At 34.8% G+C, this 20,841-nt stretch overlaps 2 protein-coding genes across 2 annotated transcripts; both read right to left on the bottom strand.

Annotated features, from left to right (window-relative positions):
• Positions 1 to 2,446: 2,446 nt before the first annotated feature.
• LOC136270108 (asialoglycoprotein receptor 2-like) lies at positions 2,447 to 20,343 on the bottom strand. Its single transcript, XM_066066603.1, has 5 exons — positions 20,228 to 20,343; positions 5,438 to 5,517; positions 4,756 to 4,843; positions 2,684 to 2,900; positions 2,447 to 2,506 (listed from the first exon to the last, which is right to left on the bottom strand). The coding sequence occupies exons 1-5, from the start codon at positions 20,280 to 20,282 to the stop codon at positions 2,482 to 2,484; spliced, it is 465 nt and encodes a 154-aa protein (XP_065922675.1). The 5' UTR covers positions 20,283 to 20,343; the 3' UTR covers positions 2,447 to 2,481.
• On the bottom strand, positions 6,923 to 12,693 carry LOC136269959 (uncharacterized). The gene is made up of 2 exons (XM_066065906.1): positions 7,871 to 12,693; positions 6,923 to 7,372 (listed from the first exon to the last, which is right to left on the bottom strand). Exon 1 carries the CDS (start codon positions 12,654 to 12,656, stop codon positions 8,214 to 8,216), a length of 4,443 nt encoding a protein of 1,480 aa, XP_065921978.1. The 5' UTR covers positions 12,657 to 12,693; the 3' UTR covers positions 6,923 to 7,372; positions 7,871 to 8,213.
• Positions 20,344 to 20,841: the final 498 nt, after the last annotated feature.

Here is a 20,841-nt window from a genome sequence, read left to right as displayed (position 1 = left end):
GGCTTGGGGCGAATTACATTGTAAAGTAATGCATTACATTACCATTACTTCATGAATTTGGGCATTAAATTACCATTACCATTACTTGATTTTCTTGAAGTGATGCATTACATTACCATTACATGAGTAAAGTAATGCATTACCATTACCATTACTTTTTTTAAAAGTAAAGCTAATAAAGAGTTTTTGCAAATGTTTCAAATATACAACACTCTTTAACATATCAACAGCTTCATGCTCAGTATCAGGTTCAAATTCAATGAATAAACAAGAGTCATTCTCTATTTGCTCAATATATAATCATATTGTGGCAATATGAACAAACATATTACATAAGTAAAATGATATTTATAGACATTTGGCATGATACAATATCAGATATGAAATAGAGACACAGGATAACATGCGTAACAAAAAACAATTTATGAAATAATGTTGCGGTTTTTAAAAGCTAAATATAGATATATCCCCAGATTACACAAATCTTTATAATTTTGGACACTTAATTTTTTTAATTTATAAACAGATGATTTTCCCAGTTATATTTCTTAATATATTTTAATCGTATTTCTTTTTACGAAGGACACTTTAAGACAAAAGATTGCTGTTGCACTTTATGATCGAAGTTTCAAAGGGTTCATCTTTTAAATGCATCCATCTTCCAGGCTATACTAAATAAATGTTTTGCAGGAGCAGTCAAAGCTTGGACTGGAAAATACTGTTTGACGATCTTTATCTTATGTGCAATAATACATTAAATACATAAATCTTGTATTTTCTATCAGTCCAAACTAATGTACAGTGTAATTAATATACAAGAGAGAGAGAGAGAGAGAGAGAGAGAGAGAGAGAGAGAGAGAGAAAGAGAGAGAAAATAAGTAAGATTTTTTTCAAATGGGTTATACTATTGGAAGTGATATTGATTTTCATCATGGATGGACAGTGCATTCATTTTGCTTTTATAGGTGCATGTCTGTCTCCTATTCTATTGTGACATAGCGAAGGGAAGGGGATTGGGGTGTTTAGCACTTCTTATAACAATAGATTGTTTTGATACTTAGATTATCCTGGGGGCATAGTGTGTTGTTGACACATTTCTTATTGAAGTGCAAATTAATTGGAATAAATTGTTTAAATGATTAAAAACTCTTAATAACAACACTCTTTAAAATGTTATGAAATTGTGCTGTTATCTCTAGTAATATAAACAATTCAAAAATGAATTTTAAAAAACCTTTTTTAATAAAACATGTACAATTAAAACATTTTTTTCTTTATTAGAATTATTTCTTTCTTCTTTAAAAATAAATTTAATCAAATTCAATTTCAACTATTCATTTATTCATCACATTTTTAAAAGTGAACATGCATAAATATGCATAGTAATGCAAAGTAATGCCATAGATTTTCGAAATTAATGCATTACATTAGCATTACTTGTAATGCTAATTTTGAGGCATTACACATTACTAGCATTACTTTGAAAACATGTAATGCATTGCAATGCATTACCATTACATTTAGCATTACCCCAAACCTGCTGCATATCTATTGTATTTAACCTAAAAAAAACCGTTATAGATATTAGGCTTTCAGATGCATTTATTGAGTGTTATTGGCATTATTTGGCACATAAGATATGGTCTCTTGGTCCTCTTCAACCCCCAGGTTTGGGAAAGTATTTCATATCTCAAAAACTGTTGACATCTGCACTCCTTATATATATATATATATATATATATATATATATATATATATATATATATATATATATATATATATATATATAAAGGTAAAAGGGGTACACTGTTTTACCCTTGTGTGTCTGTCTGTTTGTTCGTAACAAAAATTTATGAAGTCGAGCCTTTCTCGAAAAGTGAATTCTGATACATACAACTATGAATTAAATTTCTTGTAAGTATATTGCATTTATCCATCAGTTCTGATGTTTCGTAACTATAGGAGACCTGGAGCACAATATTTATACCAAATTAATTGAATTTCTTTATCTTATTCTAATTAACGCGTCAAACAAAATCGTAAAACTTTTCCAAGGAATCGTTGATTATTTGAAGCATATAAGTTCATATTCGTTGAATGAATATTAGACTGTTCTTTGACATCCGTGGTAGCCAATATCTATGATTTTACCATAAAACACGAATAATTTGTTTGGTTTACCTTAAACACAATTCAAAAATTCTAATAGAAGAGCACCGCCACAAATGTCATTGTTCTTAAAAAGCTGAGTACGGCAACACTTGTTTTCATGTTATCTTGTGGCATGCACTGCCTGCACACTTTAGAGTGTCTGAAGCAGTTGATCACTTTTATTGACATAGCTTTGCTCCAAAATCAAGGATATCATTTTGCGTAAGGAACACGTGATGTGATCAGACCAAGGAATAAATAAATATACAACACTCGACTCAGTACAAAAATGCTATTAATTCATAAATATTTGTTTTTATTTGCCAGATTTTAACCAAGCACATCACCATTTGATCTGAAAGAAAAGGGGATAGCATCAATATATGCGTTTTACTTAATATCAAAATTAGATAAAGACAACTTGTAAAAAAGGCAAAACTGTATATTTTTTTCACCTCGGAAAATTGAACCACTCATTCTTAAACCTCAAATGAATTTCATCTTATATTAACATTTATTAAAATCTACATACTTTTCCTTGGTCTCACAAATAAAGTTAAAATGTTCAGAGCACGGTAAATCGCCCCAGTATCCATGGAATATTTTCCGCAGTGCTACACAGTTAGCACTGGTATATTCATTAGGTTGCCCAGGATAGAAATCAGTAACTTTGACCGGCTGTAGATCTGAGGAGTAAACCCATCTGTCCTCTTTTATTATATCTGATATCCCGATCCAGAAGTGTCCAACTATTGAATATACAGGATTGTGTGACGTTATTGGCTTGATGTGCATGCAAGTAGAACACCTTAAAAAAATCTTTTTAGAGATATTTTAAGGACATAATATATTTGAGAAGAAGTTAAGTCTGAGTCCCGTCCCTGATAATTGTCTCCTTTAAATGTTTTAAAGAGTTTAAAGTATTGGTTCAAAACAATTTTAAGCTTAGGTCTCCCATCATTCCAGATGGAAGCTAGACTGGGGGGGGGGGGGGGGGGGCAACTACTTTCTCTCTCCTAGGAATGCATTTTTTCTGTAGAACTTGATAAAATAATTGATTTAAGCTATAACATTCAACTTTCAAAACTCACAGCAATGATACAGAAGTGGAAAAGACGTATTATAACTTTCATTATCCAAAACTTTAAATGTACCCAAACTAAGTCATTATTTCATTACCAAATCCCAGTCAAGAAACCATTTCCAAGTTAATTAAACTGATTTTTAACTTTATTTGAGGTCAAAATGTGATAAAACTAAACATGTAGTTGTTACGCAACACCATACACTAGGAGTTCTTAATGTGGTAATCTTGATTATTTTTTAAAATCTTTAAAATATTCCTGAATTTAAAGAGTTTCCAAGGTAAGTCACTTTTTTATTTATGGTTGGATATGTCTGATTCATGAATTTTTGTGATTTTAAGGTATCCGATCCATAATAGCCTCAGATTTAATGAATTTGGATGCATAACAGTTTAAAAATTATTTTCAATAGTGTTTGTATTCCTAATAATGAAATGCATCTTTCCACCGAAGCATTTATTATTATTCTTAATAGTTAATTTTTTATTCAAAAAATGTGCTTGTCCCCATAGACAGCAATGCATTCTTCATTAATTAATTACTTCTTAGTTAATAATATTTTTGAAAATTTTTCTAGGTAAATCTTTTTCTACTTTAAAATGCTTTTAATCAATATCAGAGATTTTACTACATGATGAAGTTTCAAGGTAAGAAAAATTAGGTCCGGATAGAGCTGAAAAATTTATTATCATTATTATTTAAGACCTCCACAAACTCTGCTGCTCAATAGTTACAGTAAAGAATTTTACATAAAATATTGGTTATAATCACTATTTAAAGAAACGAAAATTAGTTAAAAAAGGAAAGATGTACGTTTTGTGAATATGAGTGAAACTATTTTACATGTACACAGAAACGTGGCATGTTTGAATTGATCTCAGCCTACATACAATTAATTATTCTACTACATTGAAACGAGAAGGTTATTATGTTATCATACTATTTTGGTGAGTCAACACTTTTAAATGAAAGATTTGTCATGAATTTTATAATGTTTATACCATACAGTATACATTTTAGTGTTTAATAGGTAGTAAAATACCAATTCTACATGAATTGATGGATTGATAGGCCATATTATAATGTCGAAATTTTTTATCTCAAAAAATATTCTGCTATTGATAACTTATTATGGAAAATATATATTAGAAATATAATTTTTTTTTTAGAACTTACTTGTTTTTTTTTTTGGTTTTTTGTTGTTAAATTTCTATAAAAACAAAAATTGCATAGAGGTTCCATTTTTTTTGTGGATCAGCATATCGTGTTAACTTATTCAAAACATATTTTGTGTAACTCTGGTATAAGTGATGTGTGCAAGTTTTATGAGGGGTCTTTTCAATGCATCAATAGCACATACATGAATAGATAATCATAAAAAAGTAAAACTACGTTATAGAATAGGGCTCTTGAAATTAAACTAGACCAAAACATCACCATTCTTCTTAATTTTGATTTGTCGTGTACAAGTCAAATTTCATCTTAACTATAAAGTCAGAGACAATTATGTAAAACAAACCTTCATTTTCACTTTGACTTATCAGAAACATGGATTCATCATGTGACCTTGGTTCAGCCAGGATAGAGTGAAACGCGTTGCAAATGCTCTAAAAAGTAATTATTTGGCAATGAAATATGCAACAAAAGGTGGTTATTAAAAAAAAACTCTTTAAAAATGTCCGTAGCATGTTTAAAATTGAAATATTACCAATAACATGCATGAACATGAAGTAAATTAAAAATAATATGAATTATAAACAGATGACAAAACATTTTAAAGTTAACTGAATTTTATCTATCAAAAGTTTAACAAACTCCACAATTAAAGGCTGAAATGCTGGAATCCTAAAAACGAAATTGACATCAGTATTTCATATTCGATATGTATATTTTAAAAAAAACAAAGGATCGTTATTATAAATTTGGTTTGGGGACATCATTTTAACATAAGTTTAACTTTTGCATGTTTTATCATTTAACACAATTCTAAATGACTTCAATTCTTTGAAATATTTATTTGTTGCACTATGAAATTACTAGATATTTTTTGGAGAGAAAACTTGAAGAATAAGTATTCATATACAAGTTTTCAATTGGTCAAGTATATATTTAATCATGAATGTTGTTTTGCATTGCTTTTTTAAATCAATGAACTGGTTTACTTCTTTAGTCCAATCTATTACATTGTATAAACAGAATACCTCAGCTTCTGCCCAGGTTGCTGTCGTGTTACTGAACATGTAACATTTTGTATGATGTCGTATCCAACCAATATCACATCCTGCAACATGAACCGATTCTATCAGCTATCGACCGCCTTAATCAACGTGTACTGAGTAGTATAATAATTGTTCATTCTTTAATACGACAACGGTTGCTGTATTATGTCCTTTCGAAAACTTCTTCCAGACATTGTGACAAAATAAGTGCTTGTTGATGGGTCAAAATTTGTTTCACCTTTTTGTTTGGGGCTTGGGAAAAGTTGATACATCATAAGTGCAAAGTAAAAAAATACTAAAAAATTATGAAACTGTCTTGATTTTGTCTAAAGTATTTGGCGTGTTTAATAAGGGATACATAAAGGCAAACGTTGTCGTTGGTTGATTATGATGAAAGTTTTTCTAAAAAGACTCAAAAGATTTATAAATTAATTAATTACATGAAATAAGTGCAATGGTAATATATTGCAGCAATATTTTTTTTTCAATACGTGCTGTAAACCAACTTTTATTCGCGAGCAAAACAATTTTGAAAAGGTTGACGAGAGCCTCGTCGTCGCGAAAATTTATCACCTAAACCAGTCTTTTTCATTTGGTTGTAATAACAACACAACAAAATTGTCGTTGTGAACCAGTTGGTCATGAAAAAATTACAATAACAAACCGTCAACCATCTCAAAAATCCATAAAACGAAATACAAATTCAAAGGAGGAGTAAGCATCCTCTGCTGACCAGTCACACCCGCCGTGCGCCCAATGTCATATCAGTAAAAATGTCATTACCGGGAAAAATGTCGTTATTTCGGGAAAAGATCATGATCGGGAAAAACGGAGAAAACCCCGTGGATTCGGTATTTAATCAATAGTCGAGAGCAGAGCAATCACGTACCTCTGGGAAACCTCAGAGGCAGGATCAGGTGACTAGGAGGAGTGAGCATCCTCTGCTGACCGGTCACACGAAAAATGGCGAAATAATGTCGCAAAATAATGTCGTTGTAAATAAAAGTTGGTAAATTGTGAGTGAAGAGCAAGCTAATCTAATAGAAATTTGATTTATTATTTTTCATAAAGAAAATGATCATGATTGAACTAAAATTATCGTAAATTATTTTGATAACAGAAATGACAAAAATTGCCGTGTCATAAAGAAAAGAAAATGTATCATAATGTATCATAAATAGGCAAAATGTATCATAAATATTTTCGGTTTATCATGGGGAATCCTTTTTGAACACAATTACAAAATATAATACATGTATAAATGTTACATATCTAATCACAACGACATCACTGTAACGGGATGAGCGGAGGCTACTCCAAACAACAACAAGACATCTTAAATTTAACAAAATTTAATAACAAAAAAAAATAAGAGAAAGAAAGAAAAGATAGAAATATAAACACTAAACCACACAACCACTCACACACCTTTCACTCAACAAGAAAAAATATGATGTTTATACAAATGACCAAAAATAAATTACAAGAGTGTCCGAATCTCCGGGGCTGTAGTCCTGGACCAACTACGGACAACCACAACTAGAGTAGTTTCGTCACCACAATCATCATCATCACCATCGCCATCATAATCATCGACACTATCGTCAACACCATCGCCTACAACACCATAATCATAATAGACATCATCGTCATCACCATAATCATCTACTTCATAATCATCACCGACGTCACCATGAACGACATCATCTACATCATCTTCATCGACATGACCATCATCATCGTCGTCGTCATCATCACCATAACATCATCGTCGTCATCAACATGAACATCGCATCGTCATCGACTTCACCATGAACGACATCATCTACACCATCATCATCGACATGACCATCATCATCATCGTAGTCATCGACATCACCATCACACCGTCATCTTCTCAACATCAACAATATGACACTACAATAAGTGTACAAGTGACACCATAACACCATAATAAAAACAATATTGTATAATACATCATATAAGTATCTCACTGATAGTATCAAACTATGATAATGTATAAATAGTATTATATTAAAGGCAACATCTCAAAATATTGTGAGTATATGGTAACTAAGTTATTTGTTTACAGTAAACAATATGGCGTCTGAGACTTCCGGTGACGCACTTCCGCCCAAGTAGTTAAGTGGAAAAAGTGACAATAAATTGTAAAATAAAATAACGCATAGAAAATAGCCCTTTAAATCACCGTTTCTTTATACAGCAATAGCAAAAACTGTACTATAGAAAAAGACGAATTCCATTTAAACACTCTCGCTAAAGTCACACATCAGTGAACACACAGGTAACTCTACAGTGAACAATGGTCAAGGTGACTTTATAGGACGACTGCGTAATACTAATAAAAAGGCAAAAATTTACAAATAAACTACACCAAACTAAATAAATACTTACCACGGTCAGCTATCCGTGTCCGCGTCAAATGCTGAACTTGTGAAACTAAAACATGCCACACAGGCTTCTAACACGATACCCCCTTCACACACTAAGCACGTCTTTATTGCTGGACAGCTCGGCCGGGTATAACTTAGCGCCTATTGTTAGCGTCGGCCAAGCACGTTGCAAAGAATTATGGGAAAAATAAAATCGGGTGTGTTCGATATGAACAGTGATTGTCACACACCTCCCTCCTTAAAAAATTGTCCTGCAATTTCAAATAAACAATCACTGAATTTTGAAAATTCTCACGTATTTACAATAAAACCTATATACATACCTGTACTGTCTACTATACATCTCACTGACGACTCAGGTAATCCGCACCCACATTGTCGCTTCCTTTGATTGCAATGATCCTAAAGCGGTATGGCTGAAGCTGCAAAGCCCAACGCATCAGTCTGGAGTTCTCTGTCTTTGCTTTGTTAAGGTAGGTCAGGGGTTGGTGATCAGTTTCAAGTAGAAACTCGCGTCCATAAAGGTACTGGTGGAACTTCTGTATTCCCCACACTACCGCCAAACACTCCTTCTCGATAACAGCGTATGCCTTTTCTCTTGGTTGAAGTTTCCTACTGGCGTACGCTACGGGTAGTTTCTCGTCATCCTCCATCTGTAACAGCACAGCACCTATCCCATCATCTGCAGCATCCGTGCGTAAAATGAAGGTTTCATTAAATTCTGGCAACTTCAATATTGGCCTTTCTGATAACATGTGTTTCAATGTATCAAAAGCTCGTTGCTGACTTTCAGTCCAAATAACTTTATTTGGTTGGCCCTTCTTCGTAAGATCAGAAAGTGGAATGGCTATCGCAGAGAAATTCGGAATAAACTTTCTGTAGAATCCTGCTAAGCCTAGGAAGGCACGAACCTGTTTCTTGGTTTGTGGTATTGGCGCATTTCTGACTGCATCAATCTTGTCCTGTTCTGGTTCTAGACACTTGTTGCCCACCATATGTCCCAAACAGTCAATCTTGTCAAATCCGATGAAACATTTTGTCGGTCTGGCCGCAAGTCCCGCATCTCTGAGTCGTTCGAACACAGTCTTCAGTATGTGTAGATGTTCTTCAAAGGTATCTGTAAAAACAATGACATCATCGATAAAGTTTTCTACGCCGTTCATACCTTGAAGTAGTTTTCTCATCATACGACTAAATGTTGCCGGCGCGTTTACAAGACCAAACGGCATTGTCCTGAATTGGTACAATCCGGATGGTGTGGAAAAGGCTGTAAGCGGCTTACTCTCGTCAGCCATCGGTACTTGCCAGTATCCTTTGCTTAAGTCTATCTTTGACACAAACTTCTTTCCGGTCATTTTGGAAAATATGCTTTCTGGACTGGGCATTGGTTCTGCATCAAATACCGTAGCACAGTTCAGTCGTCTATAATCAATGCAAAATCGATTCGTTCCATCTTTCTTCCGAGCTATGACAACTGGAGCTGAATAAGGGGAAGATGATGGCTCAATCACATTCAACTGTAGCATTTTCTGAACTTCTTCTGTAATTGTTTTCTCTGTACTGAACGGAATTGGATATGGTTTCACACGCACAGGTTCAGACGATGTCACAACAATCTTATGCTCCACTAAGTTCGTCATTCCAGGTATATCCGTAAATACATCTGAGAACGAATCACACAGTGATTTAGCAGTTTCCAACTGATCTGGTGTTAGTCTGTCTGCAAACTTTATGTCCTTTGCTGTTTCGGTTTGAGTAACAGGTGGCATAAGAATAGAGTCCTGTTGTTCATCATCATCTAGGTCACTAAAGTCTATGAGTGAAATTGCACATGTTGACAAAACACCACAGTTCAATGTATCTCGTTCAACATACTTCTTAAGAAGATTTGCGTGGAAAGTTTTCAGCTTGCCTCCCATATCGATCTTGTAGTCCATATGTCCTATCTTCTGTATTACACTATAAGGTCCTTTCCATTGCATGAGGAGTTTGTTTGACTTTGTCGGTAGAAGAACCAGTACTGTGTCTCCCTCTTTCATCTGACGACCTTGCGTTTTCCTGTTGTAGTACTTGCGCTGACGTTTTGAAGCTTTCTCCAAGTTTTGGCGAGCTATGTCACATGTTTCTTCCAATCGTGTGCGTAAGTCAAGTACGTATTGATACGTTGTCTTAACGTCCTCGTCAGGAATTTCCTTTGTCCAAAGTTCTTTAAGAATTGTCATCGGACCACGAACAGTACGTCCATAGAGAAGATCAAACGGCGAAAAACCAAGGCTCTCCTGTGGTACTTCACGGTATGCAAAGAGTAATGGGTTGATGTACTTATCCCAGTCTCTTGGTCGCTCAGCACACATCCTCTTTAGCATCTGTTTCAACGTACCATTGAACTTCTCGACGAGTCCATTACACATGGGGTGATACGGAGTAGTAGTAATCCGTTTAAATGACAACAGACGGCTCACTTCTTTCATTACGTCCGATGTGAATTGCGATCCTTGATCTGTTAGCATCTCGATCGGAACTCCTAATCTACTAAAGATGTCTACCAGTGCCTCCGCTACTCGCTCTGTCTCAATTCCAGGAAGTGGAATAGCCTCGGGATAACGGGTTGCGTAATCGACAAGCGTCAGAATGTAACGATTCCCTTTGTCGGTAACTGGTTGCAGAGGGCCTATAAGATCAACTGCTACTCGTTGAAACGCTTCTGTAATTAGCGGCATTTGTCCTAACGGTACTGCAGGTACTTTTCCTTTTGGAATAGTCCGCTGACACACGTCACATGATCTGCAAAACCGTCTAATGTCTGACTGAATTCCTGGCCAGTAAAATTCGGACACTACTCTGTCGGTTGTTTTCTTTGATCCCAGATGACCACCCATCAGCGTTTCATGTGCTATCTTCATGACGATAGTTCTGTATTTCCGAGGAACGATTAACTGTCGGAAAAGTTTTCCACTGGACACTTTGGGACTGCAAAATTCTCTGAACAACATTTGCTTCCGTTCACACATTTTTGAAAATCCGCCGTCACTGAAATGTTTAAGCTGTCCACTCTCAGCTAAGCTCCATAACTTTTTCAGTGTCTCGTCGTTTCGTTGTTCTTGTAAGATATCCTCCGGCGATACATCCCGTATTGCTTCCGGTACTTTCAATGGTTTGTATGGAGACTGTTTCTTTTTCAGTTGCGCACGCGTTTCAACAGCTGCTATGTTTTCAACGGAATGAATCCAGGCTGGATTTGGTTCATGTGGTTTCCTTACTCCACGAATATTACCAAGAATAAGATCGTACGAAGGCGAATCAAAGCACCAAGCATCAACACTTCCGGTAAAGTAAGGAGTATCGACATCAATTCTAGCCACATCTGAATCAATAATACGACCGTCTGCTAACTTGCATCGTTGAGATGTCCCTGTTAGTTGATCATCGTTTACCAGTTCTCTACGAATAACGGCACCACTACAACCTGTGTCTCTTAGCACAGTCACTAGTTTATTGCCAACACATCCTTTCACAACTGGCATTTCCGTTTCACAGAAAGCAACCGAATCACCAACACACGGTAAGTTTCCATGTTTCTCGACGACACTCGCGGCTCCTTGGCGACCTCTACCGCGTCCTGGATATCCATGGTTCCCATTATTGTACGACCCACGTTGAAAATCACTAGGGTAAGTATGTTTCGGTGTTGTTTCTTGTTTCTCGCTCGAATTAAACGGCCTGTTATTCGGACTTTTGCGGAAGTTGCAGTTAAAGGCTTTATGTCCTTGTCGTCCGCACTCATAACACTTCACTGCATTTCCAGATTGGTTTTGTTGCACGGAATCTTTGTACGGCGGTTGTCTATCGGACTGCTGTCGTCTGTCAAAGAGCGGTTTTTGCGTAAGTGAAGAGGATGTCACTGTTCTGGCCTCAGCAAACTGGTCCGCGTATCGCGCCATGTCTTGGATCGAAGTAGGAATCCTCTCCTTTAGGAATAAGGCAAGTTCTTTCGAGCAACACAATAAAAACTGTTCACGTAAGAACAAGTCCTTCAGATCATCGAATGTCTTGTTAGTCTTAGACAGCTGAATCCACCGCTCAAGGTAACTGTCCAGTCTGGTAGAAAATTGCATAAAAGTTTCACTTCCGTCTGGTTTTGAAAATCGGAACTTCTTGCGGAAACCGTCCTCCGTCATGTCAAATCGTTTCAACAGGGCGTTCTTCAACTCGTTGAAATCAAGTGCTGTTTCGGGTGAGAGTCTTGCGAACACATCCAGTGCCTTTCCTTTGAGTAATGCGCTAAGATGAGTCCCCCACGTGTCTTTATTCCATTTCTGCGTTGTTGCGTATATCTCAAATCTTTGAATGTACGCGTCAATGTTGTCTTTCGAATCCTCAAACGGAGGAAGTTTTGGTCCTTTTATCACTTGAGAAGTTTCTTTCTCCTCTTTAGTCACAACACTCGGATTCATGTGAGATCTCTCGAGTTGCAGTTTGTGATCAAGTTCCAGTTCTTCTAGTTTTTGCTGATGTCTCTTTTCTTCTATCAATCGGGCGTGCTCTCGCTCATCATGTTCTCTTGCGGCGCGCTCTTTCTCCATCTGTAGTTTGAAGTCGCGGTCTTTCTCCTCCATCTGTAGTTTGAAGTCGCGGTCTCTCTCCTCCTGTCTCTCGACTCTATGTTTCTCACGTTCGTCCCGCATTCTGGCCTGTTCGTCCTTCACGAATTGTTGAAGGTCTTCATCCTTCATCCCCATCTTGGTCCCCACTTCAAGTAGCTCCAGCATCTCCTTGACAGTAGACATGGTGCATTGACTGACAGACCAACTTACCTCAAAATTATCTCATGAAGGGACTAACTTCTCAACTTTTAACAAAACAATCTGCCTAACGTAATGTACTCACCAAGGGAAAAGGAAACAACGACCTACACTTGCTCTTACATGTACTACAAAAAAGATCAAAAAATGAAAAATAAAATAAACCTTGGCAACTGTTCACTTATAAAGATATCTTGTAGTATCTGGAGGAGTCAACTCATCCCACCGCTGCCACCAATTGTAACGGGATGAGCGGAGGCTACTCCAAACAACAACAAGACATCTTAAATTTAACAAAATTTAATAACAAAAAAAAATAAGAGAAAGAAAGAAAAGATAGAAATATAAACACTAAACCACACAACCACTCACACACCTTTCACTCAACAAGAAAAAATATGATGTTTATACAAATGACCAAAAATAAATTACAAGAGTGTCCGAATCTCCGGGGCTGTAGTCCTGGACCAACTACGGACAACCACAACTAGAGTAGTTTCGTCACCACAATCATCATCATCACCATCGCCATCATAATCATCGACACTATCGTCAACACCATCGCCTACAACACCATAATCATAATAGACATCATCGTCATCACCATAATCATCTACTTCATAATCATCACCGACGTCACCATGAACGACATCATCTACATCATCTTCATCGACATGACCATCATCATCGTCGTCGTCATCATCACCATAACATCATCGTCGTCATCAACATGAACATCGCATCGTCATCGACTTCACCATGAACGACATCATCTACACCATCATCATCGACATGACCATCATCATCATCGTAGTCATCGACATCACCATCACACCGTCATCTTCTCAACATCAACAATATGACACTACAATAAGTGTACAAGTGACACCATAACACCATAATAAAAACAATATTGTATAATACATCATATAAGTATCTCACTGATAGTATCAAACTATGATAATGTATAAATAGTATTTTTTTTTTTTTTTTTTTTTTAATATAGTAGTATAGATAGATATTTTTTTTTTTTTTTTTTTTTTTTTTTTCAAATTCTTTTATTGATTTTATATAAAACAATTTACAAAGATAGCTTATACATAGATATGAATTTCAATTGAAATCATTATTCATTATTATGCCCACAGTGATAAATATAATAGAACATACATACTAACATATAATGTATCGTCCGAAGACATAATCATACATGCATATATTGAAATGTTACATTCATTGGTATACGTAGTAAAAATAAGTTGAACCCCTGGCTTACCCGGTGGACATAACACATACATATGCATACAGTCCTTCACTACGTCCCCGGGTAAAGCGCTAATACACATAGACAGTCCCTATGTGTATCGGGTATATTATTGTTTTGAAAAGAATAACAAATATCAAAGTTTAGATATCAACAGTTGAAAAAGCTCATTTTCTTTTGTGTTTTTTAGCATTTTCAGAACTGCACAGTGTGTCGTAATATACTCTTTGAATGAGTTTTTTATCAATAAAATTGATTCGGGTAAATTTTCAAGTCTACAATACATTTTACATTTGTATATTCTATATGCAATAAATGACAAAAAATAATTATATAATTTGGTGACTTGTGTTTCTTCCAGGTAGAACCCCAAAACAATATGCTTCCAATTAATATCAAAATTTAAGCACTCGCTAGCCACTTTCCAAATTTTTACTACATTAACACAATCAAAAATAAGATGTTTTGAATTTTCAATTTCGTTACATTGTTTGCATTTAGCAGTGATATTTTTATTCCATTTGCTCACTAAAAGATTGTTACATAACAGATTGTTCAGTAGTTTGTAATTAAACTCAGCTAAGGCTTTGTCTTTGGTATTTTTAATTTTCTGTGTATATATTGATTTCCATACATTTTTGCTTTCCAACTTAAATTCTTTTTCTAATTTAGATTGTGTACAAGGTGCTTGAAATTTACGTTTTATTAATCTTGAATAAAAAGTTTTGGTGTTGTGTTGATCGGAAATTATTTGTAGTTGTTTTGTTTGTAAGTATGGAATTTTTGAAAAATCGTATTTGAGTTCAAATTTGGTAAAAATTTGTTTTATTATTTTGTATTCACATAACCAGTTTGTTCTTTTGCGTAATGTATCGAATATATCCGACGAACTTTTTAAAGTTCCATTCTCTTCAAAAATATCTTTTACATATAGAATTCCGCTTTTAATCCAATTTTCAAAGCAGATTGTCTTACCTTTAAAATTGAATATTTTATTTGACCAAATAGGTTGTAATAAAAAAGCTTCGGTAGAAAGGGCAGGTATTTTGGTTTGGGTATCATCTTTACATAAATTATAGCATACAAAAGCTTGCTTGTAGAACTCTGGGAAGTTGTTTATTATACCATAGTCTTTGGCAACCGTCTCATTTGTTTTCATCAGATATTCAATATCAATTTTTGTATCCTTACAGAAACTGTTAAAAAAATATTTAATATTGTGTTCTGTACTAAGTAAACGTGGAATCCACATAGCTTTTAGGGCCGTAAATTTAGATTCTATATCAACAAGACCTATTCCTCCCTCATATACTTCACCTATGATGGTATTTCTTTTGATCCTATCAGTTTTATTCCACATGAAATTAAATATAAGCCTTTTAACATTTTTTATGAAATCATTGTCGGGTATTTCCAAAATGCTAGCTACATATATAAGTTTAGAAATTGCTAATGTGTTTATTATTGTGCATTTTCCAAATATTGTTAGTTTTCTTTTTTTCCAAGATTCAAATAACGTTTCCATTTCATGATATATTTTCATCCAGTTTTTATTGTAACACTCAATCTTATCATGACCAATGTGTATACCTAAGCATTTCACTGATTGGTTCGTTACATGTATTCCTTCAACATTGTTATATTGGTTTTTAAGAGTGCCAAGAAGGATGCATTCTGTTTTAGATATATTTATTTTTGATCCCGCGAGTTTGCAAAAGACGTCAATGGTTTTAATGGCTTGTTTGAGAGAATCTATATTCTTCAGTGATAATGTCATATCATCTGCATGGTGGATGTTTTTAATTTCTTTTTCTGAGTTTTTAACTGTAAATCCGTTTATTAACCCATTATTTTTTATTTCATCGGATAAGATTTCAGCGACGAAAAGATATAATAATGCTGAAATAGGACAGCCTTGTCTAATTCCTCTATGCATTTGACATGTTCTTGAAATCCATCCATTATTTTTTAATCGAAATATTGGGTTTTTATATAAAATTTTAATCCAGTGAATAAAATTAGTTCCGAAATTAAAAGTCTCTAACGTTTTGAATAAAAAATTCCATTCAACAGAATCGAAAGCCTTTTCAAAATCTAAAAAGAGGAGTAGCCCGTCTTGATTATTGTTTTCGCAATATTCAAAAATGTCTAGAATTAGTCTAGCATTTGTACCTATAAATCTTCCCTTTATGTACGCTGTTTGCTCATTACTTATATATTCATCTATCACTTTTTGCAATCTGCGTGCAAATATAAACGCAATGATTTTATAATCCGTGTTAGTCAAGCTGATAGGTCTGTAATTTTTCAATAGATATTTTTCACCTTTTTTGTGGATAAGAGAGATTACTGCTAGGCGTTGAGAGAAAGACATTTCATTTAACTGGAAAATTTCTTTTAACATATTAAAAAAAAGTGAAGATAGTTGATCCCAAAAACATTGATAGAATTCTGCTGGCAATCCATCAAGCCCGGGAGCTTTATTACTTTTCATACTCATTACTGTATCTTTACATTCATCTAAGGTTGGAAATTTATCACAATTGTCTTTAGCTGTAGTAGAAAGCGTTTTAATATTACTAGTTTCTAAATAATTTTCAATGTCTACGTCGTTTACATTTTTTGTATCGTATAAATTCTCATAGAAATGACACATTTCACCTAAAATTTCGTCATCTGTTGTTACGTTTTCCTGTTTTTCATTCTGTAGTTCATAAATTACGTTTTGTGTTTGATGTTTTTTTTCTAGACATAAAAAATATTTCGTGTTCTTTTCACCTTCATTAATCCATTTTGCACGTGATCTTATCTGAGCACCTTTAGACTTTTTATCATAAAATTCGTTTAACTGAGTCTCTAAGTTTCTTTTCCTAATCATATCAATTTCATTGTAAGGCAAAGATTCTATATATTCAATTTCTTTTTCTATATTAAATATTTTCTTTTTAAATTTGTTTGATTGTTTAACGGAGAAAATTATAGAGAATTTTTTAACCTCGTCCTTTAAAATTTCCCATTTTTGTATAAATGTGTCATGCGTGTTGGAAATATTTTTTATGATTTCAGAAATTTGCTCTTTGTATTCTTTATTTTCTAAAAGAGACGTGTTAAGCTTCCAATAACCACCCCCCTTTTTGTTATCAAAAATATTTAGATCAAATTGTATCGATTTATGATCGGACATTCTATTGCCGTTAGAATGGGTGCCGGGAATTTTTTGTAATGCTAAATTATTAGTTTTTAATGATAAGTTTTCACTCATAAATACAAAATCAATCCTACTTCTTGGTGTGTTATTTGCATCGCACCAAGTAAATCCATCGGAGTGTTTATTTTTTTCTTCCCATAGATCTGAACATTTCATTTGCTTAATAATTTCTTTCAAAAGTTTTGAACTCTTATCAGTAGTACTATTCAGCTTACAGTTGAAGTCACCACACAAGATAGTATTTGATATATTATTCGAGTTATTATTAATAAATGTTTTCATTCTTTTAAAAAATTGAATACGGTGTGATTCATTATTAGGGGCATAAATATTTACCAAAGTTAAATCAGTTTCGCCTATTTTTACATTAATCAAGATTTTACGTCCATCATTAGAACTGTGCCTATTAATAATATCTATATCTAAATCTTTCTTAAATAGAACTGATACACCTTTACTATAAGTAGAGTCTGAAAAACAATGAATAGATTTTCCTCGCCAGTTACAATTGTAATTAAACTCGTTCTTTTGGGTAAAATGAGTCTCTTGGATGAGAGCTATATCTATCTTTGAATCATGTAACCAATTATAGAACTTTAATCTTTTTTCTTTAGTATTAAGGCCTCTTGCATTAATAGATATAAAATTGATCAATGCCATGTTACTCATGAAACAATCGATAATAAACAAAAGTCTAAGGTAGTTTTAGTTTACCGTATAATCTGAGTCCTTAAATCACAATAGTGGTCAGAGTTCCTGTAAGAGTCCGAAAGGGATCGAGTCCAGCGTTAACCTTCAGCGGTGCGCGCGTGCGAATCGCGAACCTGGCTTGTCGTAGCTGTTTTTTTGGTAACTGAGCCGCCAGAGTTTTGAGTCTTGCGAATGTCCTGGATCATCTCTGAGATCTGTAGTTGTTGAGTTTTAGATTTATCCTTTGACGCGGTCCTGGTCTTTGGTCCGCTAGCAGAGTGAGAACGACCTGCAGAGCGACGTAGGCGCCCAGCGATTTCAGACATGATAATGCCAAGCTTGTTTGTTCCCGGCCAAGCGGATGCGCGAGTGTGGATGGTGGCCTCTTTGTCCAGTCCAGATGCCCAAAAATCGTCATACGTGGTCTCAACAAAGACGGACTTTTTGTGTTTTTTTAATAAATCAGAAAATTCGGGGATTTGATCAGCTTTTGCCTCCAGAATTTCTGTCATAATGGCTATCTGTTTTTCCGTAAAGCTTGGAGACGGAATGATTAGCTTTCCGATTTTTTTGGCATCAAGTGCAGTAGCAGCCGATTGAATTGATGTTGCTCTAGGGATGTCCCCGCTGCGCATTGCCTTTATGTACTGGAATGCATGTTCAGCCGATTTGTGTGAGATACCAAACACGTTCAACTCACAGGGGTAGAAATTGGAAAGACAATTATCACGCCCGGCGAAGGGAAGCACATTGTTTTCAGATTCAACGTGGAATTCACACGATTCGTCGCCTGGTAGATGACCCTCATGTTTGCAAACTTTGCATCTTTTATTGTTAGGACAATCTCTAGTAAAGTGTGTATCCTCCCAGCAGTTGGTGCAACGGGGGTTATGTTTTGTAGAGGGTTGACCATGGTGATAGATGGAGCAGCGCAGACCGGCGCAGGTGGATGTACGTGGAAGGAAGACACCCTCGTCTAACGCTTTCACGTAAATGAACCGATTACCGTTAAGGATGCTCGTCATCTTCCTGGTTACCGGATGGCGGATTTTCTCATATTTGATGTCACTAGTGAATGACACATTGAAGTTTTTTAGCATGTTAAGAACTTCATTGTCGTCGACGGACAATGGTACACCTTTGACTGTAATTTTGATGACGTTATCAGATGGGTCATTAAGACCGGCTGAGTAAGGATTTGTATCATAAACTTTGACATTTGTGTTTCTTATATCAATTCCTTCTGTTAGAATTTTTGATCTGCTTTCTTTAGATTTTACATATATCCTCCACAAGTCTCTATCTTTTTGTACGCAAGTGAGATCACTGATGCTTTTGGTTACAGACATAGATAGATCAAAGTCGGAGATACGGGTAGACCCACATTGGATCTCCCTGTCTCTCAGATAAACCGGTTTTATGAGATCCATAGTACCGTTAGATAGTCACTGGTCACTGAGCGTACCTAGCGTATCTAGGATCGGCAGCCCGTGTAAGTAACCAGTATAATACAGGTAATACAGGTATGAGCGATGCTCACACAAAAGTTTTTCAATTCAGTTAATTTTGGCTTTCAAAAATATTATTTAACTGAAAAAACACCAAAGTTTCACTCACAGTTATGCATCCAAAGGAACATCCAAAGGAATTATCAAAATACACAATAAATCCTTTAGAAAATGTCAAAAACACAGAGCCGATATAAGCACCGTCATACGTCCCCGTGTCACGTGACAGAAAAGCTATTAGTATAAATAGTATTATATTAAAGGCAACATCTCAAAATATTGTGAGTATATGGTAACTAAGTTATTTGTTTACAGTAAACAATATGGCGTCTGAGACTTCCGGTGACGCACTTCCGCCCAAGTAGTTAAGTGGAAAAAGTGACAATAAATTGTAAAATAAAATAACGCATAGAAAATAGCCCTTTAAATCACCGTTTCTTTATACAGCAATAGCAAAAACTGTACTATAGAAAAAGACGAATTCCATTTAAACACTCTCGCTAAAGTCACACATCAGTGAACACACAGGTAACTCTACAGTGAACAATGGTCAAGGTGACTTTATAGGACGACTGCGTAATACTAATAAAAAGGCAAAAATTTACAAATAAACTACACCAAACTAAATAAATACTTACCACGGTCAGCTATCCGTGTCCGCGTCAAATGCTGAACTTGTGAAACTAAAACATGCCACACAGGCTTCTAACACGATACCCCCTTCACACACTAAGCACGTCTTTATTGCTGGACAGCTCGGCCGGGTATAACTTAGCGCCTATTGTTAGCGTCGGCCAAGCACGTTGCAAAGAATTATGGGAAAAATAAAATCGGGTGTGTTCGATATGAACAGTGATTGTCACAATCACATATTGGTTCAGCTTACCTTCCCCAGAATTGTTAAGTTCCAATAGCATCAACAATGTCACAAAGAATCTCATTGTTTTTTATAACTATAAGTACAGCACAGCAAAAGTGCTAAGGTTTATCTTATCTACCAACAGAGATCGCACTGACTGCACAATATGTAAGGGAAGTCAAGAACATTTTCCATAGAGCAAGCACTCTAGAACTTATCAAAAGATAAAAAGAAATTATAATCTAGTATTATTTTTATAACAAAGAATGTCATAGCTTTATAATAATACGTAATTATTCACATCTGGTTGAAAGGAAAACCCCGGGTTTTTTATTTTTTTTTTTTTTAACATGAATTTTCTTTTTATTTTGAAACAAATAGGAATTTCTTTACTTTACATTATTTGTAAAAAGACTCAAACTTTGTTTACTTTCAACGACTTCTTTGCTCTATATCTCGCTAGTGTCTTGATTTCTAACATTCAAATTCTATTGAGTCATTCAAAGTACACAAGTAAACCATTTTATACATAGACTTTAAAAACAAACTTTTTCATCTCAAATCGTGTATAGGTCCTTCTAATGCGTCTCCGTTATTCATGTGTACTTTTAAATTAATTACAATTGCAAAAATTATTCAAT

The sequence above is a fragment of the Magallana gigas genome, chromosome 7 (genome assembly GCF_963853765.1).
Source record: "Magallana gigas chromosome 7, xbMagGiga1.1, whole genome shotgun sequence".
Taxonomy (NCBI): domain Eukaryota; kingdom Metazoa; phylum Mollusca; class Bivalvia; order Ostreida; family Ostreidae; genus Magallana; species Magallana gigas.
This window is presented reverse-complemented; position numbering and strand designations above follow the sequence as displayed.